We start from the raw sequence: 17,508 nt of genomic DNA, 5'->3' as shown, positions 1-17,508 counted from the left end.
TAGGAGCAAATGTTTTGTCTAGAGAATTTGCAGGAAGAAATACTTGAGAGGTTCCTTGGGCTTTGCAAATTCACTGTGGATAAACGGTCCATTTTTCTCCTGGGTGGGGTAACTGTGCCAGCTCCGTTGCAGGGCTCACCCCAGGAGTCCCCTGGACAGAGCTCTCTGCTTGCAGGAGACTGTCAGCCCCACCCCGCCCCCACCCCCAGCCCCCAGGCAGCCACAGCTCTAGGGAAACAAGCAGCCAAAAAGGCCTCTTCCTTCCAGACTCAACAAGCAACAGAGTTTAGACATTCTGTTGCCAGATTGCATGCCCCAAAGACAGAGAAAGGGACAGAAAGCAAAGGGGGATGGAGAAAAGATGCATTCTTTTCCCTTCTTAGCGGGCCTCAGATGTACATCCTTTATGCTGAGATCAAGGTTGAAATAGCCAACAATTGACTGATTTCCCACTTTCCTCTGATCAGTGTTCTAGAATGTGTTAATTCACATTAATTTGACTCACGTCTTCTAGTATCACCACTGCCTAAAAACAGAGTCTACAAGGACAAGTAACCTTGTTTGAATCACAAGTAATGTCAAGCTGTTTTACACACTTGCCGTGCTGTCAGAAGTTAAAACAAGCAGCAAGACCTCCATTCCCATTTATGCAGCAGATTTATTTTCCGGTTTCCAGGAGTGTTGCTCAGACCTCAAAGGAAGTGCAAAGGAAATTTCCAGATTTCGGAATCCACCTAACTGGGCAGTTGAGGAGCTTTCCTCTAACCTGCAACTGGAAGTGATTAATCTGCCATGTAATGACATGGTAAATGGCAAATAACAAGAGATGAACCTAACAGAGTTCTGTACATGCCTTCCAAGTGACGATTATGCTAGATTAAAATCATCTGCTTGTGGGTCCTATCGGACTTTAGCAGGACCTGTCTTCACGAGAAGATAATTTCAAAGATGAAAGGTGTAAAATCTCATTAAAGATCAGTATTAACAGATAGACACACAAACTAGCAGCTAGAAAAACTAGACTCAAGCACCATGTCCTAAAATCTTGAGTTTCCTGAAAAACTGGAGATGGTGGGATGGGAATGTGTTTTAAGTGACTCACTGGGAATGGAGAAAACAGCATCCCCGCCTTGTTGGTTTTGTGCGTGCTTGTTGATAACGAGGCCTCCTTGTAAGTGCACAGCACAGGACTGGGAATGCAAAACTCAGGGAAACGGCAGGGGCTTCCTGCAGGAGGTGTTGGTTCTGGGAATTGCATTTTGTGAACAAGCGAAGAAGTTTGAAGGAGTGATGCCTTGTCAACATTCAGGAAATCGATGGGGTGGGTTATAAAATAAAAACAGATGCTGGGGAAGGGTATATGGCAGGTGCCTCTTGAGCATTGGGGTGGTGACTAGGCACCCCCGTGATGGGGTTCCTGCATATGGGCTCACTAATCCCTCTGGGGTTGAACCTCCCTGGAGCCCTGGGGTGGCTGCACTGGCCCGGCTCAGGCTTCCCAGGGATGGCAGGTGTCCAGGGCTCTCAGTCCCCACGCGGGTTTGTGGCTGATGCCACGTCCAGCCCTGCCCTTGAAACACCATCTCTGTTTCTTCCCAGGTTGGGTTCCCCCCAGGGGTGGTGAACATCGTGACTGGATTTGGGCCCACGGTGGGAGCAGCAATTTCTTCTCACCCTCAGATCGACAAAATTGCCTTCACTGGGTCGACGGAGGTAAGCCTTCTCACGGGCTGTTGGAAGAAATGACATTGCTAGGTTACTCCAGACCCTTGTACTTTTCCTTTGAGAGGCCCAAGTATTATTTTTTCTTCTAAATCTGGCCACTTTTTAGTACAGAATGACCAGTAAAAAAAAATCACTGGTCCAGTTGCCAAACAAAACAGATATCTAATAGAACTCAGAAGCCTTAGAAGAAAAGATTGGTAGGTAAGATAAAATAAACATGTAAGGCATCCATATGGCAGACAACCTCATAAGCAAAGTTAAAAGATAAATAACCCACTGGGGTAGAAACAGCTGTAATATATGCAGCTCTCCAAGGTTTCCTATCCTTAATATGTAAAGTGCTTTTCCAAATCAATAAAAACAAAGATAAAGCAAGTGGTGGGAAAATGGGTAACTCAAAGAAGAAAAACGCTGCTTCACCTAGTTCCCTGGTAATCAGGGAAATGAAAATTCAAATGTAAACCAATTCTTCTTGCATTTGTGGCATTATTTTTAAGGAGAATGGGCTTTTCTTCTGTACTTAGAACAGAATAAGTTCTAAGATGTCCCCACTCCTGTCCCAGTGTATTCCAACCAGGAGCCTGCACCACTCCCGCAGCCCTAAGGGAACAGAGATGCTGCAGCCCTTGGGCCAAGCCCCATGGGGTGGGTGCCTCTAGAGCCCATTATCAGCACTGGAACCCCACGTGTGGTGTGGCTGGCATTGGAATCGCCGTGGGTGCCAGCAGACGTGCCGGGCAGCAGCTCCACACCTGGTTCTGGGCTTGGCTGAGAGATGGAGGCCGAGAGGAGCAGCATCCATCCTGTCTTCTCACTGGCAGCAAAATCGTGCCCTCCCCTCCCCTTGCCAGGCTTCTCTGAGAGGCTACTTCTGGAACTCTCTCGGCTCCCAGCTGGGGCCAGCCAGGTGGTGCACTCACTCAGTGGCAACATCACGGAGAAGAAAGTAGCTTCTGCGGCACCAGGGCCTGTTCAGCACTAGCCAGAAAACTTCGTGGGGATGTTTTCCCACCCAAGGTCACTCTGCTGCATTTGGCTGCAAGATGTACCATCCGTAAATCTCGAGCCTGTGGCAGCCTCGTTTGGCTTTTGTTGTGCTCCTTGGGGACAGACAGCATCACCATTGATCTAGTCCAGATCTTGTCCAGGCCTCCACCCAAGAGACTGGTGACTTTAAAATGTACCCCACCTTGTTTTTGTGGGAGCTGGATCAGATCTGGAATGGCCCAGCCCTGCCTGGGACTTTGTCTGGCTCTGGGCGCCAGTGTCTGCAGCTGTTGAACAGGGGTACTGGAGCGGGGCAGACTTGGAGAGCTGCTATAACGAATTCCACAGGCTGGTTGACTTAACCCCCAGGACTTTATTGTCTCGCTGTTCTGGATGCTAGCAGTCCAACATCAAGACATTGAAAGGGTTGTGCTTTCTGCAAAGTCTGTCCTATGCCAGTGGTGGTTTTTGCTGGCAATCTGTAACTGAGCTCTGCTCCTATCACATGGCCGTCTGTCTCCACAGCATTGTCTCTCTGCTAATTCATAGTGCTCCAGTTCTCTCCCCCTGCCCCACTCTGGGGGCACATCTTAGGGTGTGTTTCCAAAGAATTGGCTCCTTCTTTTCCTTAAGGTCAGCTTCCCTTGCTGTCTCCCTAATTCTAAGATCACAATGAAGAACCACACAGAACCACGTCCCCTACTGGGCCGTTAGAGTTTCAGATGTTACCAGCAAGGGGTAGAAGAGGTATCAGGGTTCCTTGGTACCTGGTGGGCTAGGAGGGGCTGGCAGCCAGGACGGGTGGGCTGTGGAGTAGGGAGTTCCTGAGGTGGGGTCTGCAGCTGCTCTACCACCAGCCAGCTGGGTGGGCCTTGGGCAAATCGCTTGGCCTTCTAGAGGCTCCCACCTCATGCCCATCCATGGAGCTAGTCAAACCAGGGATTTTAGAGCTGAGGTCTGATCTGCGAGGAGAGGCTTCCTTCCCTAGCGTCAGGTCCCAGGAGGCCGGGCAGAGGGGCGGGGGTGGCCGAGGACACAGGGCACCACGAGGGGCCACCCTTCCAGGAGGCTCATGGAGAACATCTGCTGGCCAAGTCCAGGGTTTAACTTTCCCTGTTTTCTATCCTGAAGGTTGGAAAACTAGTTAAAGAAGCCGCCTCCCGGAGCAACCTGAAGCGGGTGACGCTGGAACTTGGAGGGAAAAACCCATGTATCGTGTGCGCTGACGCTGACCGTGAGTTCCCAGTCTGGGTTTTGCTGGGGCTTTGGGGGAGCCATGGATCCCTCTCCCCTTCCATACCCAAATAAATCTGAAGCCAATTTAAAGACACACACACACACACACACACACACACACACACACAGAGTAGGGATTTTTTGGGGGGTTGTCCTGCCTTCAGCTAACCATCCACATAGGCAGATGGAGAACAAAACGCCAACGTCCTCGCTGATAAAAGAGTACACTGGGAGTGGGGCACAGCTGAGCTGGCAGCCAGAGGAGCTGTCTGTCTCTGCTTCTCAAGAGTAACTTTACCTTCCCTGTCCCCACGGAGCTGGGGCCATGAGGAGCGGGTCTGATTTCCTCTCCAGAGTCCCCCGCGGGGGTGAGGTGGGTGGGATATGGGGTGGGGGAAGGAGGAGATGCCCAGGGGCCCCCTCTCACAGGCATTCCTTGTTCTCCTATCCCCGTGGCAGTATTTTCCTATAGTGGTTTCCAACTCTCCAAAGAATTAAGATGTTTCTTCTTTGTCTTGGGCCTGCCAAATCAGAGGTGGGCAGTGGTAGCTGACCCTTCAGAATCCCTTCCTGGCCTGGAGGACTGTTCTCTCCCACCATCACCACTTGCCTGGCACAGTAACACTGCCCAGCAGCTGGGGGCAATTCGGGTCGTGCTAGAGCCACGTGATGCAATATTAAAATCCGTGTTATTCTTGGCTGCCGTGTCCAGAAGAGGGAAGAAAGGGCCACACCAGCCATTCGTTCACCTGTTGACAGGGTCATCAATCAAAAGGTCAGACTAACAGAGTCCTTAGCCTTAAAGAATATCCTCTCCCACCTGCCCACTGGTACCAGAAATTCCTTTCATGGAGAACAAAGCCTTTCACTCAACATTCAGATAAGGTTATAATTGCAAATATCCCTGAGAAAAAGGAGCCTGGTACAATTTCTTACTAAAGTGTAAATGACTGATATGATTCCTTTCCTGGAAGCTGGCTTTCAGTGGGAGAGTGGACTGGGTGAGGATACAAGCCAGACAGGACATAGAAAAGGAAAGCTGGGCATGTAGACAGACTGCCCATTTCTTCCTGGGTTAATGTGCCCTTGGAAAAGCTCCTTTAGCATTGCTAATGGTTTTCTGGAACCACATGGAGCAATCTGGGTGTTTCCTCACCGTGACCCACATTTGGAGTCCCAAACTCCATCCCAAAGTGCCAGGACTCCTGCTTTGCATTCTTGTGCCACTATATCTGGGTGCCACAACTGTCCCCAACTCATCCTTTTTTCCTGCCAGTGAGAAAAAAACTGCAGCTAAAACACAGGACCCGTTCCATCTGGGGGCTGGTTTTACAAGGGTCATAAACACTCTCGGCAGCCATCTCCTACTCCTCATCTGGGCAGTGCCAGGCCACAAAATTAAACCCTGACATAACTAGCACCCCAGGCATGATATCAACTGTAACAAGCCACTATTCCCCTGCCACCGCAGCCGCCACCCCTGGCTCCCAGTCACGGGGCAGGAAATGAATTAGTTATATTGGAAGAGGGGCAGTTTCAAGTCGGTGCCCGGCCACGGGGAGGGTGGGGGGCAGGGGGGTCAAGAACCGTATGACGCAGTCCTGCTGCCACATCAGCTTATACAAACAACCCTGCAGAACCGTAACAGCCTCCTTCCCAAATTTGAGGGCAGAATCCCTCTGAGCTGCTCCAAGAGTGCTACTGAGCGCCAGCTGGGTCACCTCCCAGCACCCAGAGCCAGCCCCCTGCCCTGGGGACCTTGTCTTTGGCCCGTGCATTTCTTAAGCAAGCAGTGGGTGTGTCTAGGGGAGGGGTGACATACTGAAAGACCCAGCTGGTGGTCAAGCACTGGAAGTCCCCCTACAAATGCAAACACCCTCCCTGTTACCTTTCTTATCCTTTAAGCCTATCCTATAAGCACCCTCCTATCTCAGTTTTAGTAACTGAGTATTCCTAAAAGCTATGAAGCTGGTTTTAATTAAATGTCTATAATTCAGATTCAGCCCCCCTCAGGCAGAATCAGTGCCTCTTTTTTTTTTCTTTAAACACTTATAAGTCATATATGGTGTCACATTACTTAATAAGACCTTTCTTTCACTTGAGGCGGAAAATTTGGGCTTCTTTAAAAAGTTCTCTCCAAATGGCCTCCATCGATACTTTCCGGAGTTCATTCTATAGAACATTAGGAAAAGACGTGAGGCTTTCCCATCGGTGCATATGGGGACTGCTAAGACTGTTGGCATTCATTAGCCTATTGAAGACACTGAGAAGTCCTGCAGTCAGGGGACTGATTGGGCTGCCGAACTCACTAGACCTGAGAAATCCTTTTTCTCATCCTCTCTGTTTGGGAGATGCCGAGAGCCAAACTTCATTTCCGAAATGCAGCCACTTGGGGGCCAGTTTTCCTGTGTGGGCAATTAGGAGCTGCAGCTGCAGCGGGGCCAGGCCTGCCTTAACGACTTAATGGTTTCCTCTCTCTGCCTGCGCTCCCCCTCACCTCCAGTGGACTTGGCAGTGGAATGCACCCATCAGGGAGTGTTCTTCAACCAGGGCCAGTGCTGCACGGCTGCCTCCAGGGTGTTCGTGGAGGAGCAGGTCTACGCTGAGTTCGTCCGGAGGAGCGTGGAGTGCGCTGAGAGACGGCCCATCGGGGACCCCTTCGACGTCAAAACTGAGCAGGGGCCCCAGGTAACTCACTGCTCCTGACGGGGCTGCAGCCATGGTGCTGGCTCATCTGGGCTGAGCCCCTCATGCCCTCGCAAAGGGGGACAGCGCTGCCTTGCCCTGCATTGGAGGCTTTTGCTGAGTTGCCACTCAAGGGGGCAGCCCGGTCAGGTTGCCATGGAGTCAGTGAGACAGGGCTGGACACAGGTGCTGATGTGCAGTATGGAGGCCTCGGGAAGAGGGTGCTATTCTCAGTCCCTAATGCCATCTACCTGCAGCCTCCTGCTCTCTCCCAGTGCCTTCCTTTTTCTCACCCACCCCCAGCCCCAAGCGAGGGTTTCAGGTAGAGTCCAACTTACCTGGATGGTCTCCCTGAAAAAGCCGTGGTCCTCTTCTTTCTTTATGAGGTCCCTGCTTGGCTGGAGGGCAGCAGAATGCAGGGACAGAGGCCTTTGAACCCACATGGACAAAGCAACTCCCAGAAACTGGAGAATCCGAGTGTAGAGGGTTCAGGGGTGGGGATGGGGGTGAATCTCCAGGCAGTAGGAATGTGTCCCTGGAGGTCTGGTTTGGGAAACCAAGGTCAGGATGAAAATGATCATAACCACGAGAAAATTAATAGTCTCTTTTAAAAGGTGCATGCTGTATCACTTTCTTCCTAATTATGAAGTACAGTGGATGGATAAATATTTAAAAGAGGGCAGCCTGACCTGCCCATGCATTATTGAAATGGAGCTCGGCAGTGATCCACTTTGCTTTTCACCCAAGTGCTGCCCAAGCGGTGAAGTGACAAGTCCCATGTCCAAGAGTCCTTGAAGGGAGCTTGACACTTAACCCATCACAGCTCTCGTGCATATTTACATGGGAAGCTGCAGATCTGAGTTCAAATTCAAGTTCTGCCACTTGGCTCCATGACTTTGCAAAAGTTGCATGATCTTCTTAAGCCTCAGTTTCCTCATCTGGAAAATGGGAATGATTGACTAATATTATGATAATTTCATGGCAATTAGGAGACACTCAGTAAGGGTAGTTTTTATTTTTTAATGGGGTGGGGGCATATAAATGACAGGGGTTCCCCAATCTAGATAGCAATGAATGAATGTGCATTACTTGTGACTATATCTGTCAGGTCTGGCTCAGCCATCCTGCGAGGACGGTCTGGCTGGGGGTGGTGAAGGACCACGTGGGAACAGCTTAGGTCTCTGGCCCACACGTTCTGTGGCTCTGCTGCCACGTGACCCTGGTGCAAAAGTATCTCTGCTCATGGCCTCCAGCCCTCATCTCCAGTTGCTGCCTGTCTGGCTCGACTGCAAACCCAGGGCCCGCTGGCTCAAAGGTTGTCAGGCTAATAGCCATGGTTGAATTTCAGATCTGAGTGCAAACACGACCACAAGTCATTATCAAATCCACTGTGATTTTAGGCTAGTCCAGAATCAGCGGGAAATATATGAGCTGCCCCCTGTGTTAAGGAAACCCTTTTGTGCCCTCATTATTTGTAAGTCTATTTCCAAGGATCCGGTCTGGAATTTTAAAGCCAGATACACAAATCCCTTCCAAAAGAGCAGATCCAAACAGAACGGGTGTTGATTTCAGCAGTGCTTTTGATGCTGTCGCTGAAAGTCCTTTTGAAAGCTCACTTAAGCCGTCTAACCTCAGAATATTATTTTAGGACACTGTTGGATGTTTTTCCCCCCAAAGTGCTTTTTCATCTTCAGTAATAAGATTTTACTCTGGGAGGACTTGCAGCTGTCTAAATAGTCCTGTCTGCCTCATGCCTGTAAAACAGCTAACTGACCTAGATCGGTGTACAGTGGAAACGAGCCACGCGCTCAAGCGCTCCAAAATCGTTCAGGTTTATTTGGCAACTCAGCAACGAGATGCGTAAACATTCTGCAAGCCACCTGGCCGGCCGGTGTGGGATCCAGCATCCTCGCCGTGGGAGCCGAGTGCAGCCCTCGGGCCCGGTCCTTAGAGGGCTGTGTTTCTCTGTTGCTGGTGCCGTGCCCTGCCCCGTCATCTCGCTTTCTGGCAGGTTCTCCTTCCTGCACCGTAAGGCACCCGCTGAAATGTAATGGAGGGTTATTAAATTTAAACAATGTGTTCATACGGACTCACCAGGGAGAGTTTAGTTTGGATATGTGGGGTTTCCACCGGAAGTCCAGTGCCACCTGAAGAACAGATCGACGCTGCAGCAACCCCATCTTACAGGGGGACTGTGACTGGTGGCCACTTATGTCCTGTCCCCTGCAGTTTGGTGAAGCCCTTCAAGTTCTTGCATCCTCCGGGGAGAAGAAAAGAGGCTCAGCAACACCTGGGACTTTTAACCCATGACTTGGTCCACCCACAGAAAAGTTAAAGAGAGCCTTGAGATATTATTGGACCTGTTACAATTGTTTCAATTACTTTTTTGAGCGGAAGTGCATACACATGGCTCAAAATACCTAACGTGATGAAAGGTATATATTGAAAAGGCTCCTTCCCACCCTCCGGTTCTTACTCTCAGCCCCATAGGTAGCTCATGTTCTTCGTTTCCGCCTGTCCCTCTGGAGTTTCTTCATGCGTATACATGAAAAATATGCATATGCATGCAAATATGAATATGCATTCTGATTTCCCTCATTATTTTTACACAGAAGGTACCATGATATCTGAACCATTTTGCACCTTGCTTTTTGTCCCTTAATGAAAAACTTGATGAGCTTTCCATACAGTCCCTAGGAACCATCTGTTTTCATTCTTTTTCACATGCACCTAGAAATCCACTGTATGCATCCACCATAATTGATTTCAATAATGAGTATGTGGGTGTGTGCTATTACAGTGCCACAGTGAGTATGTCATTTCATGCATGCGCAAGGAAATCGACAGGACAGAATCCCCAAAGTGGGATTGCCAAGTGGGAACATGTCCTGAATCTCTATAAGCATTGCCAGATTTCCTTCCGCAGAGAATGAACCAATGCCCAGTCCAAGCAACAGTGCCTAGGTTTGTCTGTGTCTCGAGTCTTACCAACAGAATGTGCCATCAAACCATTAGAGTTTTGCCCATCTGACAGTTAAAAATATCTTGGTAAGTTTCAATATGCATGCATCTCTTATGATGAGGAAGGTGGAACATCTTATCTTCTGTTCAAAAGCCACTTGTATTTCCCTTTCTTTCAATTGTGCATTTCCTTTGCATATTTTCCTTGTGTATTGTTGGACATTATTCTTGTTAATTACAGGAACACTTTACAGACTAGAGAGATTAGCTCCATTTCTATGATATGCCTTGTCAATATTTTTTCCCAGTTTATTTGTTTTGCCCTTTGACTTTGCTTATCATGTTTTTGCCCTTTTTTTTTCATAATCAAATCTTTTTTCCTTTTTGGCTTCTGGATTTTGAGTTCTAAAAAGGCCATCAACCCTCAAGTTTGCAGAGGGATTCTACTACCAGAAAATTTGAAACTTTCCTGGTTACATGTTTCACAGTTCAAGCTTTGCTCCACTTGGAATTTACCCAGATGTAAGGTGTGAGGTATTGATCCAAGGTGGGATTTTTAAACTGGATCCATATTTCATGTGACGTTTAGGGGAGGGCCATGCATGGGTTTGTGTTTTCCCCTCCTCTCCTTCCTAAGAAACCAGCCTTCTCCTTGGGGACAATCAACCCACATGCACCATTGGGTTATTTGGTTTTTTAATTGTTTTTATTAGAAAAGTTGCGGGTTTACAGAACAATCATGCATAAAATACAGGATTCCCATACACTACCCCACCACCAACACCTTACAGTCCCGTGGATCATTTGTTACAATTAATGATAGCACTTTTTTGTAATTGAACTGTTTTTCTAAATAGTAGTTACCTTTGTTACAACTGATGAATGACTGTTAAGATAGTACTATTAACTATCATCCCTAGTTTATATTAGATGTTTTTTTCCCATATGCCATTCAATTAACACCTTGTATTAGCGTAGTACATTTGTTATAGTTCATGAAAGAACATTCTTATACTTGTACTATTAACTATAATCCATTGTCTACAATAGGGTTCACTGTGATACACAGTCTTATATCTTTTAAATTCTATTCTAGTAACATATACATCCTAAGGTTTCCCCTTTTAACCCCATTCACCTATACAGTTCAGTGCTGTTGATTACACTGACAATAATGTGCTACCATCACCACCATCCGTTTCCAAACCTTTACCAGCAGCCTAAATAGAAATCCTATACAAGTTAAGCATTAACTCCCCCTTCTCTAACGCCAATCTGTCTCCTCATAACCTATATTCTACATTCTAACTCTATGAGTTTTCTTATAATATTTAGTTCATATCAGTGAAATCATACAATATTTGTCCTTTGGTGTCTGGCTTATTTCACTCAGCATAATGTCCTCAAGGTTCATCCATGTTGTTGCATGTGTCAGGACTTCATTCCTTTTCACGGCTGAGTAATATTCCATCACATGGAGCAATTTTGTTTATCCATTCATCAGTTGATGGACATTTGGGTTGCTTCCATCTTTTGATAAGTGTGAATAATGTCACTATGAACATCAGTACGCAAATACCTGTTGGGTCCCTGCTTTCAATTTTTCTGGGTATATACATAGTAGTGGGATTGCTGGGTCATACAGTAGTTCTATACTTAGCTTTCTGAGGAACTGCCAAAGTATCTTCCATAGTGGCTACACCATTTTACATTCCTACCAGCAATGAATGAGTGTTCCTATTTATCTAAATCCTTTCAACACTTGGAGTTTTCTGTTTTTTTTTAATAGTAGCCATTCTAATGGGTGTGAAATGGTATCTCATTGTGATTTTGTTTGCATTTCCCTAATGATGTTAGGCATCTTTTCATGTGCTTTTTGACCATTTGTATATCCTCTTTGTAGAAATGTCTATTCAAGTCTTTTGCCCATTTTTTAATTGGGTTGTTTGGTTGTTGTTTTTTTTTTACTGGTAATTTGTAGGATTTCTTTATATATTTTGGATATGTGGTTTCCAAATATTTTTCCCCAACTGAGTAGATTGTCTTTTCACTTTCATGACAAACCCTTTCATGCACAAAATATTTTAATTTTGAGGAGGTCCCATTTATCTATTTTATTATTCATTGCTTGTGCTTTGGGTGTCAAGTCTAAAAGACCGTTGTCTAACATAAGAAAATAAAGATGCTTCCCAACTTTTTCTTCTAGGAGTTTTATAGTCCTGGTTCTTATATTTGGGTCTTTGATCCATTTTGAGTTAATTTTTGTTTATGGTGTGAAATAGGGGACCTCTTTCATTCTTTTGCATATGGATATCCAGTTCTCCCCACACCATTCATTGAACAGACTATTCTTTCCCCATTAAGTGGACTTGGCAGCCTTGTCAAAAATCAATTGGTCATAGATGCAAGGGTCTATTTCTGAATATCAATTCAATTCCATTGGTCAATATATCGATCCTTGTGCCAAGACCATGCTGTTTTGACCACTGTAGCTTTGTAATATGCTCTCAAGTCCCAAAGTGTGAGTCTTCCAACTTTGTTCTTCTTTTTCAAGATGTTTTTGGCTATCTGGGGTCCCTTACCCATCCAAGTAAATTTGGAAATTGGCTTTTCTATTTCTTCAAAGTAGGCTATTGGAAGTTTGATTGAGATTGCATTGAATCTAGAAATCATTTTGAGTAGAATTGACATCTTAATGCTATTTAGACTTCCAGTCTGTGACCATGGAATGTCCTTCAATGTATTTAGGTCTTCTTTCATTTCTTTTAGCAATGTTTTGTAGTTTTCTGTGTACAAGTCTTTTGCATCCTTGGTTAAATTTATTCCTAGGTATTTGATTCTTTTAGTTGCTATTAAAAATGGAATTTTTTAAATGATTTTCTCTTCTAGTTGCTCATTACTAGTGTATAGAAACACTACCTTTTTGCTTGTCATTCTTGTACCCCCACCAATTTGCTGAATTTGTTTATTAGCTCTAGTAGCTTTGCTGTCGATTTTTCAGGATTTTCTAAACATAGGATCATGTCTTCTGCAAACAGTGAAAGTTTTACTTCTTCTTTTCCAATTTGTATGCCTTTCATTTCTTTTTGTTGCCTAACTGCTCCAGCTAGAACTTCCAGTACAATATTGAATGACAGTGGTGACACTGGGCATCTTTGTCTAGTTCCATATATTAGAGGGAAAACTTTCAGTCTTCCACCATTGAGAATGATGTTAGCTGTGGGTTTTTCATATATGCCCTTTATCATATTGAGGAAGTTTCCTTCTATACCTAGTTTTCTAAGTGTTTTCAATCAAAGAAGGATGATGGGTTCATCAAATGCCTTTTCTGTGTCAATCAAGACGATCATATGGTTTTTTTCTGTACATTTGTTAATGTGGTGTATTGCATTAATTGATTTTCTTGTGTTGAACCACCCTTGCATACGTGGGATAAAACCCACTTGACCATGCTGTATAATTCTTTTATTGTGCTGTTGGATTTGGTTTGCAAGTTTTTTTTTTTTTTTTAATTTTGAAATAAATTCAAAGTTACATGAATAGTTGCAAAAACAATACTAGACCCATACACAGAATTCCATCATACCCTGACCCCCCTCCCCTGATAGCTCAATCCACCAACTTTAACATGCTGTCACATCGCTATTTTTTTCATCTATTGCTCTGTCTTCTGAACATATGAGAGCTAGCTGCACACATCCTTGAACATACACTATAATTCACGTATGTACTTCCCATGAACAAGAACATTCTTTTATGTAATTCCATTAAGTGCAGCTAAGAAGTATAAGAGATTCAACAATGATACAATGCTTACATTCTATATTTCCTTTTCCTTATGTCTCAGCTGTGTCCCTTCGAGCCACCTGTCTTCCACCCTCCAATCCCATCCAAGTTCATCCTTAGCATTCAATTGTCATCTAGTTAGACTGTCTTTTTTTTTTTTCTTTTTTCAGTTGTGGAAACATATATACAGCCTAAATCTTCCCATTCCACCCCCTCCCTAGCCTTCCATTAGTGGGATTAATCACATTTAGAATGATGTCATGCTCTTTCCCATCATCCATTACTAGAAATTTCCCTTTACCTCAAACAGCAACCCTACACTCCTTTCTTAACTCCCCATTGTCCCTTCCCCCATTTCTCTTAACCCAAACTCTACTTTTCATCTCTATGGTTGTATTCTCTGATAATTTATTTGGGTTTACTGTAGGGCTTAAAATTAACCTCTTAAATCTCTATCAATCTTGTTTTTCTTTGATACCACCTTCACTTCAGTAGGGCACATAAACTATGTTCCTATACTCCTTCATTCCCCCACCTTTATATAGTTGTCTAAAATTACATATTTTACATTGAGTTCAAAACCACTGATTTGTCCTTAGAGTTTGTGTATTTTTTATCATGTAGGAAGTAAATAGTGGAGTTATAGTTCAAAAATTATTGACTTCTATTTGTATTCCGTTGTGGTTGGAGAATGTTCTTTGAGTATATTCAATTTTTTTGTTTGTTTGTTTGTTTTTAATTTCTTGAGGCTTGTTTTATGTCCCAGCTTATGGTCCCTTCTGGAGAAAGATCTGTGATCACTAGAGAAAAATGAGTGTCCTGGTGATTTGGGATGTAAGGTACTATATATGGCTGTTAAAATCCTCTATATCTCTTTCTCCTTTCTTTGTTTCTCTGTTGGTAGGGCTTCCTTTAGTATCTGAAGTAGGGCAGGTCTTTTATTGGCAAAGTCTCTCAGCATTTGTTTGTGAAAAATTTAAGCTCTCCCTCAAATTTGAAGGAGAGTTTTGCTGGATAAAATATTCTTGGCTGGAAATTTTTCTCTCTCAGAATTTTAAATATGTCATGCCACTGCCTTCTCGCCTCCATAGTGGCCACTGAGTAGTCACTACTTAGTCTTATGTTGTTTCCTTTGTATGTGGTGAATTGCTTTTCTTTTGCTGCTTTCAGAATTTGCTCCTTCTCTTCAGTATTTGACAGTCTGATCAGAATATGTCTTGGGGTGAGTTTATTTGGATTTATTCTATTTGGAGTTCACTGGGCATTTATGCTTTGTGTGTTTATATTGTGTAGAAGGTTGGAGAAGTTTTCCCCAACAATTTCTTTGAATACTCTTTCTAGACCTTTACACTTCTCTTCCCCTTCTGGGACACCAATGAGTCTTCAGTTTGGACGTTTTATTTTATCTATCGTGTCCCTGAGATCCGTTTCGATTTTTTCTATTTTTTTCTCCATTCTTTCTTTTGTTCTTACATTTTCTGTTCTGTGGATTTCTAGGACACTGAGATGTTGTTCCGCTTCCTCTAGTCTTGTATTGTGAATATCCAGAGTCTTTTTAATTTGGCCAACAGTTTCTTTTATTTCCATAAGATATTCTATTTTTTTATTTACTCTTGCAATGTCTTCTTTATGCTCTTCTAGGGTCTTCTTTATGGCACTTATATCCTGGGCCATGGTCCTCTTGATGTCCTTTAAATCCTTTGCCATATTTTCGTTCTTCGATTGTAGTTCTTTGATTAATTGTGCGAGGTGCAATGTTTCTTCCGAAATCTTGATTTATGTGTTTGGAGCTGGATTCTCCATATCGTCTGGTTTTATCATATGCATTAAGATTTTCTGTTGTTTTTGGCCTCTTGGCATTTGTTTTGCTTGATAAGGTTCTTTCAAGTTGTAACAAAAAAAAAGGATATCGATCTAATTTTTCAGAGACACAGTTTGGTGACGTACACTTTCTCTAACTAACCAGCAGATGGCGTCTGTGAGTCACCTATATCCCTCAAGTCAGTTCTCAACCTTTTTTTCCACAGTGTGTGGGGAAATGATTCTTGTAGGTTCAGTTGGAGAACTCAGTTTGGGTGTGTTGCTGGAGCCGTCCACCCTGAATGTGGGGTGTGTGTACGGGTGGCCAAGGAGGAAGGGCAGTTCTACTGTTCAAATCTCCCAGGTTCCAGGAGATTCAAGGCTGCTGCAAGAGTCCCAAGCCTTCACCCCAGTTCAGCCCCAGACCATTTCCCCCACTGTCCCACAAACCACCAGACTTGGCGTAGCACTCCTGGGTTCCCCTAGCGGATCCCCCCTCCCAGCCGCGCTCCTCCAGGAGCTCAGCCGAGGGAATGCCACGCTATGTCACCAGTGTGCACCATCCCTCAAGGGAAGCCCTGGGCCGCTGGGCTGTGCCGCGGGGTTCTCAGCTCGTTTCAGAATGCAGAATGTCTGAGGCTGTCTTTACTGCAATGCCTTGCGGGCTGAGAACAGCTGATGTTTTCTCCACAGAGAGAGAGCGAGGGACAGAAAAACTCCCAGGTTCACCCATCAGCCAGAGATCGCACCCAATCCTCTGGGCTCCCCGCCCTGAGACAGATATGTCCCCCGATTCTCCCAAGTTCAGTTGTCACCAAAAGCCTCTGTCTGCTTATTGAGGATTCACTGTCTGTATTGAGCAGTTAATATTAAAACCTCACTTGGAGCTGGGCTGAGAAAGTGCGCGGCGCGGCTTCCGTGAGGGAGGGGCTCTCGACTCTAGGTTCTCAGCTATCAGTGCGGGTCTGCAGTTTTACTTACAGATTTTATGCTGTGATCTCAGGCATTCCTCCCAATTCATGTCGGTGGATGTTGAGTGTACAGTCACGTTTGTCTCCCCGCTGTTATTCCAGGTTATTTACTGGTTTTTTGTTCATTTATGAATTGTTCTGGGGGAGACTAAGTCTTCCACTTCTTTCTATGCCACCATCTTCCCAGAATCTGGTTTGCAAGTATTTTACTGAGGATTTTTGCATCTGTATTCATAAGAGAAATGGGTCTATAATTTTCTTCTACTGGCTTTGATATTAGGGTGATGTTGGCCTCATAGAATGAGTTAGGTAGTATTCCATCCTTTTCAATTATTTTGGAAGAGTTTGAGCGGGATTGGTATTAATTCTTCTTGGAATGATTGGTAGAATTCACTGTGAAGCCATCTGGTGATGAGCTTTTCTTTGTCAGGATGACTGATTAAATATCTTTACTTGTAATTGGCCTGCCAAGGACTTCTATTTCTTCCAGAGTCAGTGTAGCTTGTTTGTGTGTTTCTAGGAATTTGTCTAATTTGGTGGCATACGGCTGTTCATAGTATCCTCTTATGATCCTTTTTATTTCTGTGGAGTCAGTAGCCAGTGCCCCCCTCTCATTTCTATTTCATTTATTTTCATCTTCTCTCTTTTTATCTTTGTCAGTCTAGGTAAGGGTTACCAATTTTACTGATCTCTTCAATGAACCAATTTCAGTTGGTTTTGTTAATTCTCACTATTGTTTTTTACTTTCAGAGAAGTTTCATTTATTTCTGCTCTAATCTTTTTCTTTCTTTCTACTTGCTTTGGAATTAGTTTGCTGTTCTTTTTCAAGTTCCTCCAGGTGTGCAGTTAGGTCTTTGATTTTAGTTCTGTCCTCTTTTTTAATGTAAGCATTTAGGGCTATAAATTTCCCTATCAGCACTAACTACACTGCATCCCTTAAGTTTTGATATATGTTCTCATTTTCTTTCAACTGGAGATATTTACCAATTTCCCTTTCAATTTCTTCTTTGACCCTCTGATTGTTTAAGGGTGTGTTATTTACTGTGCTGGTTTGGGTGTATCATGTCCCCCAAAACACCATGTTCTTTAATACTATCTTATGAGGCCAACGTATTAGTGTTAATTAGGTTGGAATCTTTGGATTAGGCTGTTTCCATGGAGATGTGACCCACCTAACTGTGGGTGATACCTTTGATTAGATTATTTCCATGGAGGTGTGGCCCTGCCCATTCAGTGTGGGTCTTGATTAGTTTACTGGAGCCCAATAAAAGCTCACAAGCAAAGGAAGCTCAGAGCTGCTACAGTTTAAAGAGACTTCTTGGAGAATGCCATTTTGAAATGCAACCTAGGAGCAAGG

General features: G+C 44.5%; 1 protein-coding gene across 1 annotated transcript in view; it reads left to right on the top strand.

Annotated features, from left to right (window-relative positions):
* ALDH1A3 (aldehyde dehydrogenase 1 family member A3) overlaps positions 1-17,508 on the top strand; it is a 50,714-nt gene that overhangs the window by 19,500 nt on the left and 13,706 nt on the right. The window contains exons 7-9 of the mRNA XM_037832895.1: positions 1,600-1,713; positions 3,844-3,946; positions 6,452-6,636. Of these exons, the coding sequence (XP_037688823.1) occupies positions 1,600-1,713; positions 3,844-3,946; positions 6,452-6,636 (402 nt within the window). The remainder of the gene's footprint in view (positions 1-1,599; positions 1,714-3,843; positions 3,947-6,451; positions 6,637-17,508) is intronic.

The sequence above is a fragment of the Choloepus didactylus genome, chromosome 4 (assembly GCF_015220235.1).
Source record: "Choloepus didactylus isolate mChoDid1 chromosome 4, mChoDid1.pri, whole genome shotgun sequence".
In the NCBI taxonomy this organism is placed as follows: Eukaryota; Metazoa; Chordata; class Mammalia; order Pilosa; family Megalonychidae; genus Choloepus; species Choloepus didactylus.
Note: the sequence above shows the minus strand (reverse complement) of the source record. Positions and strands in the feature narration are given on the sequence as shown.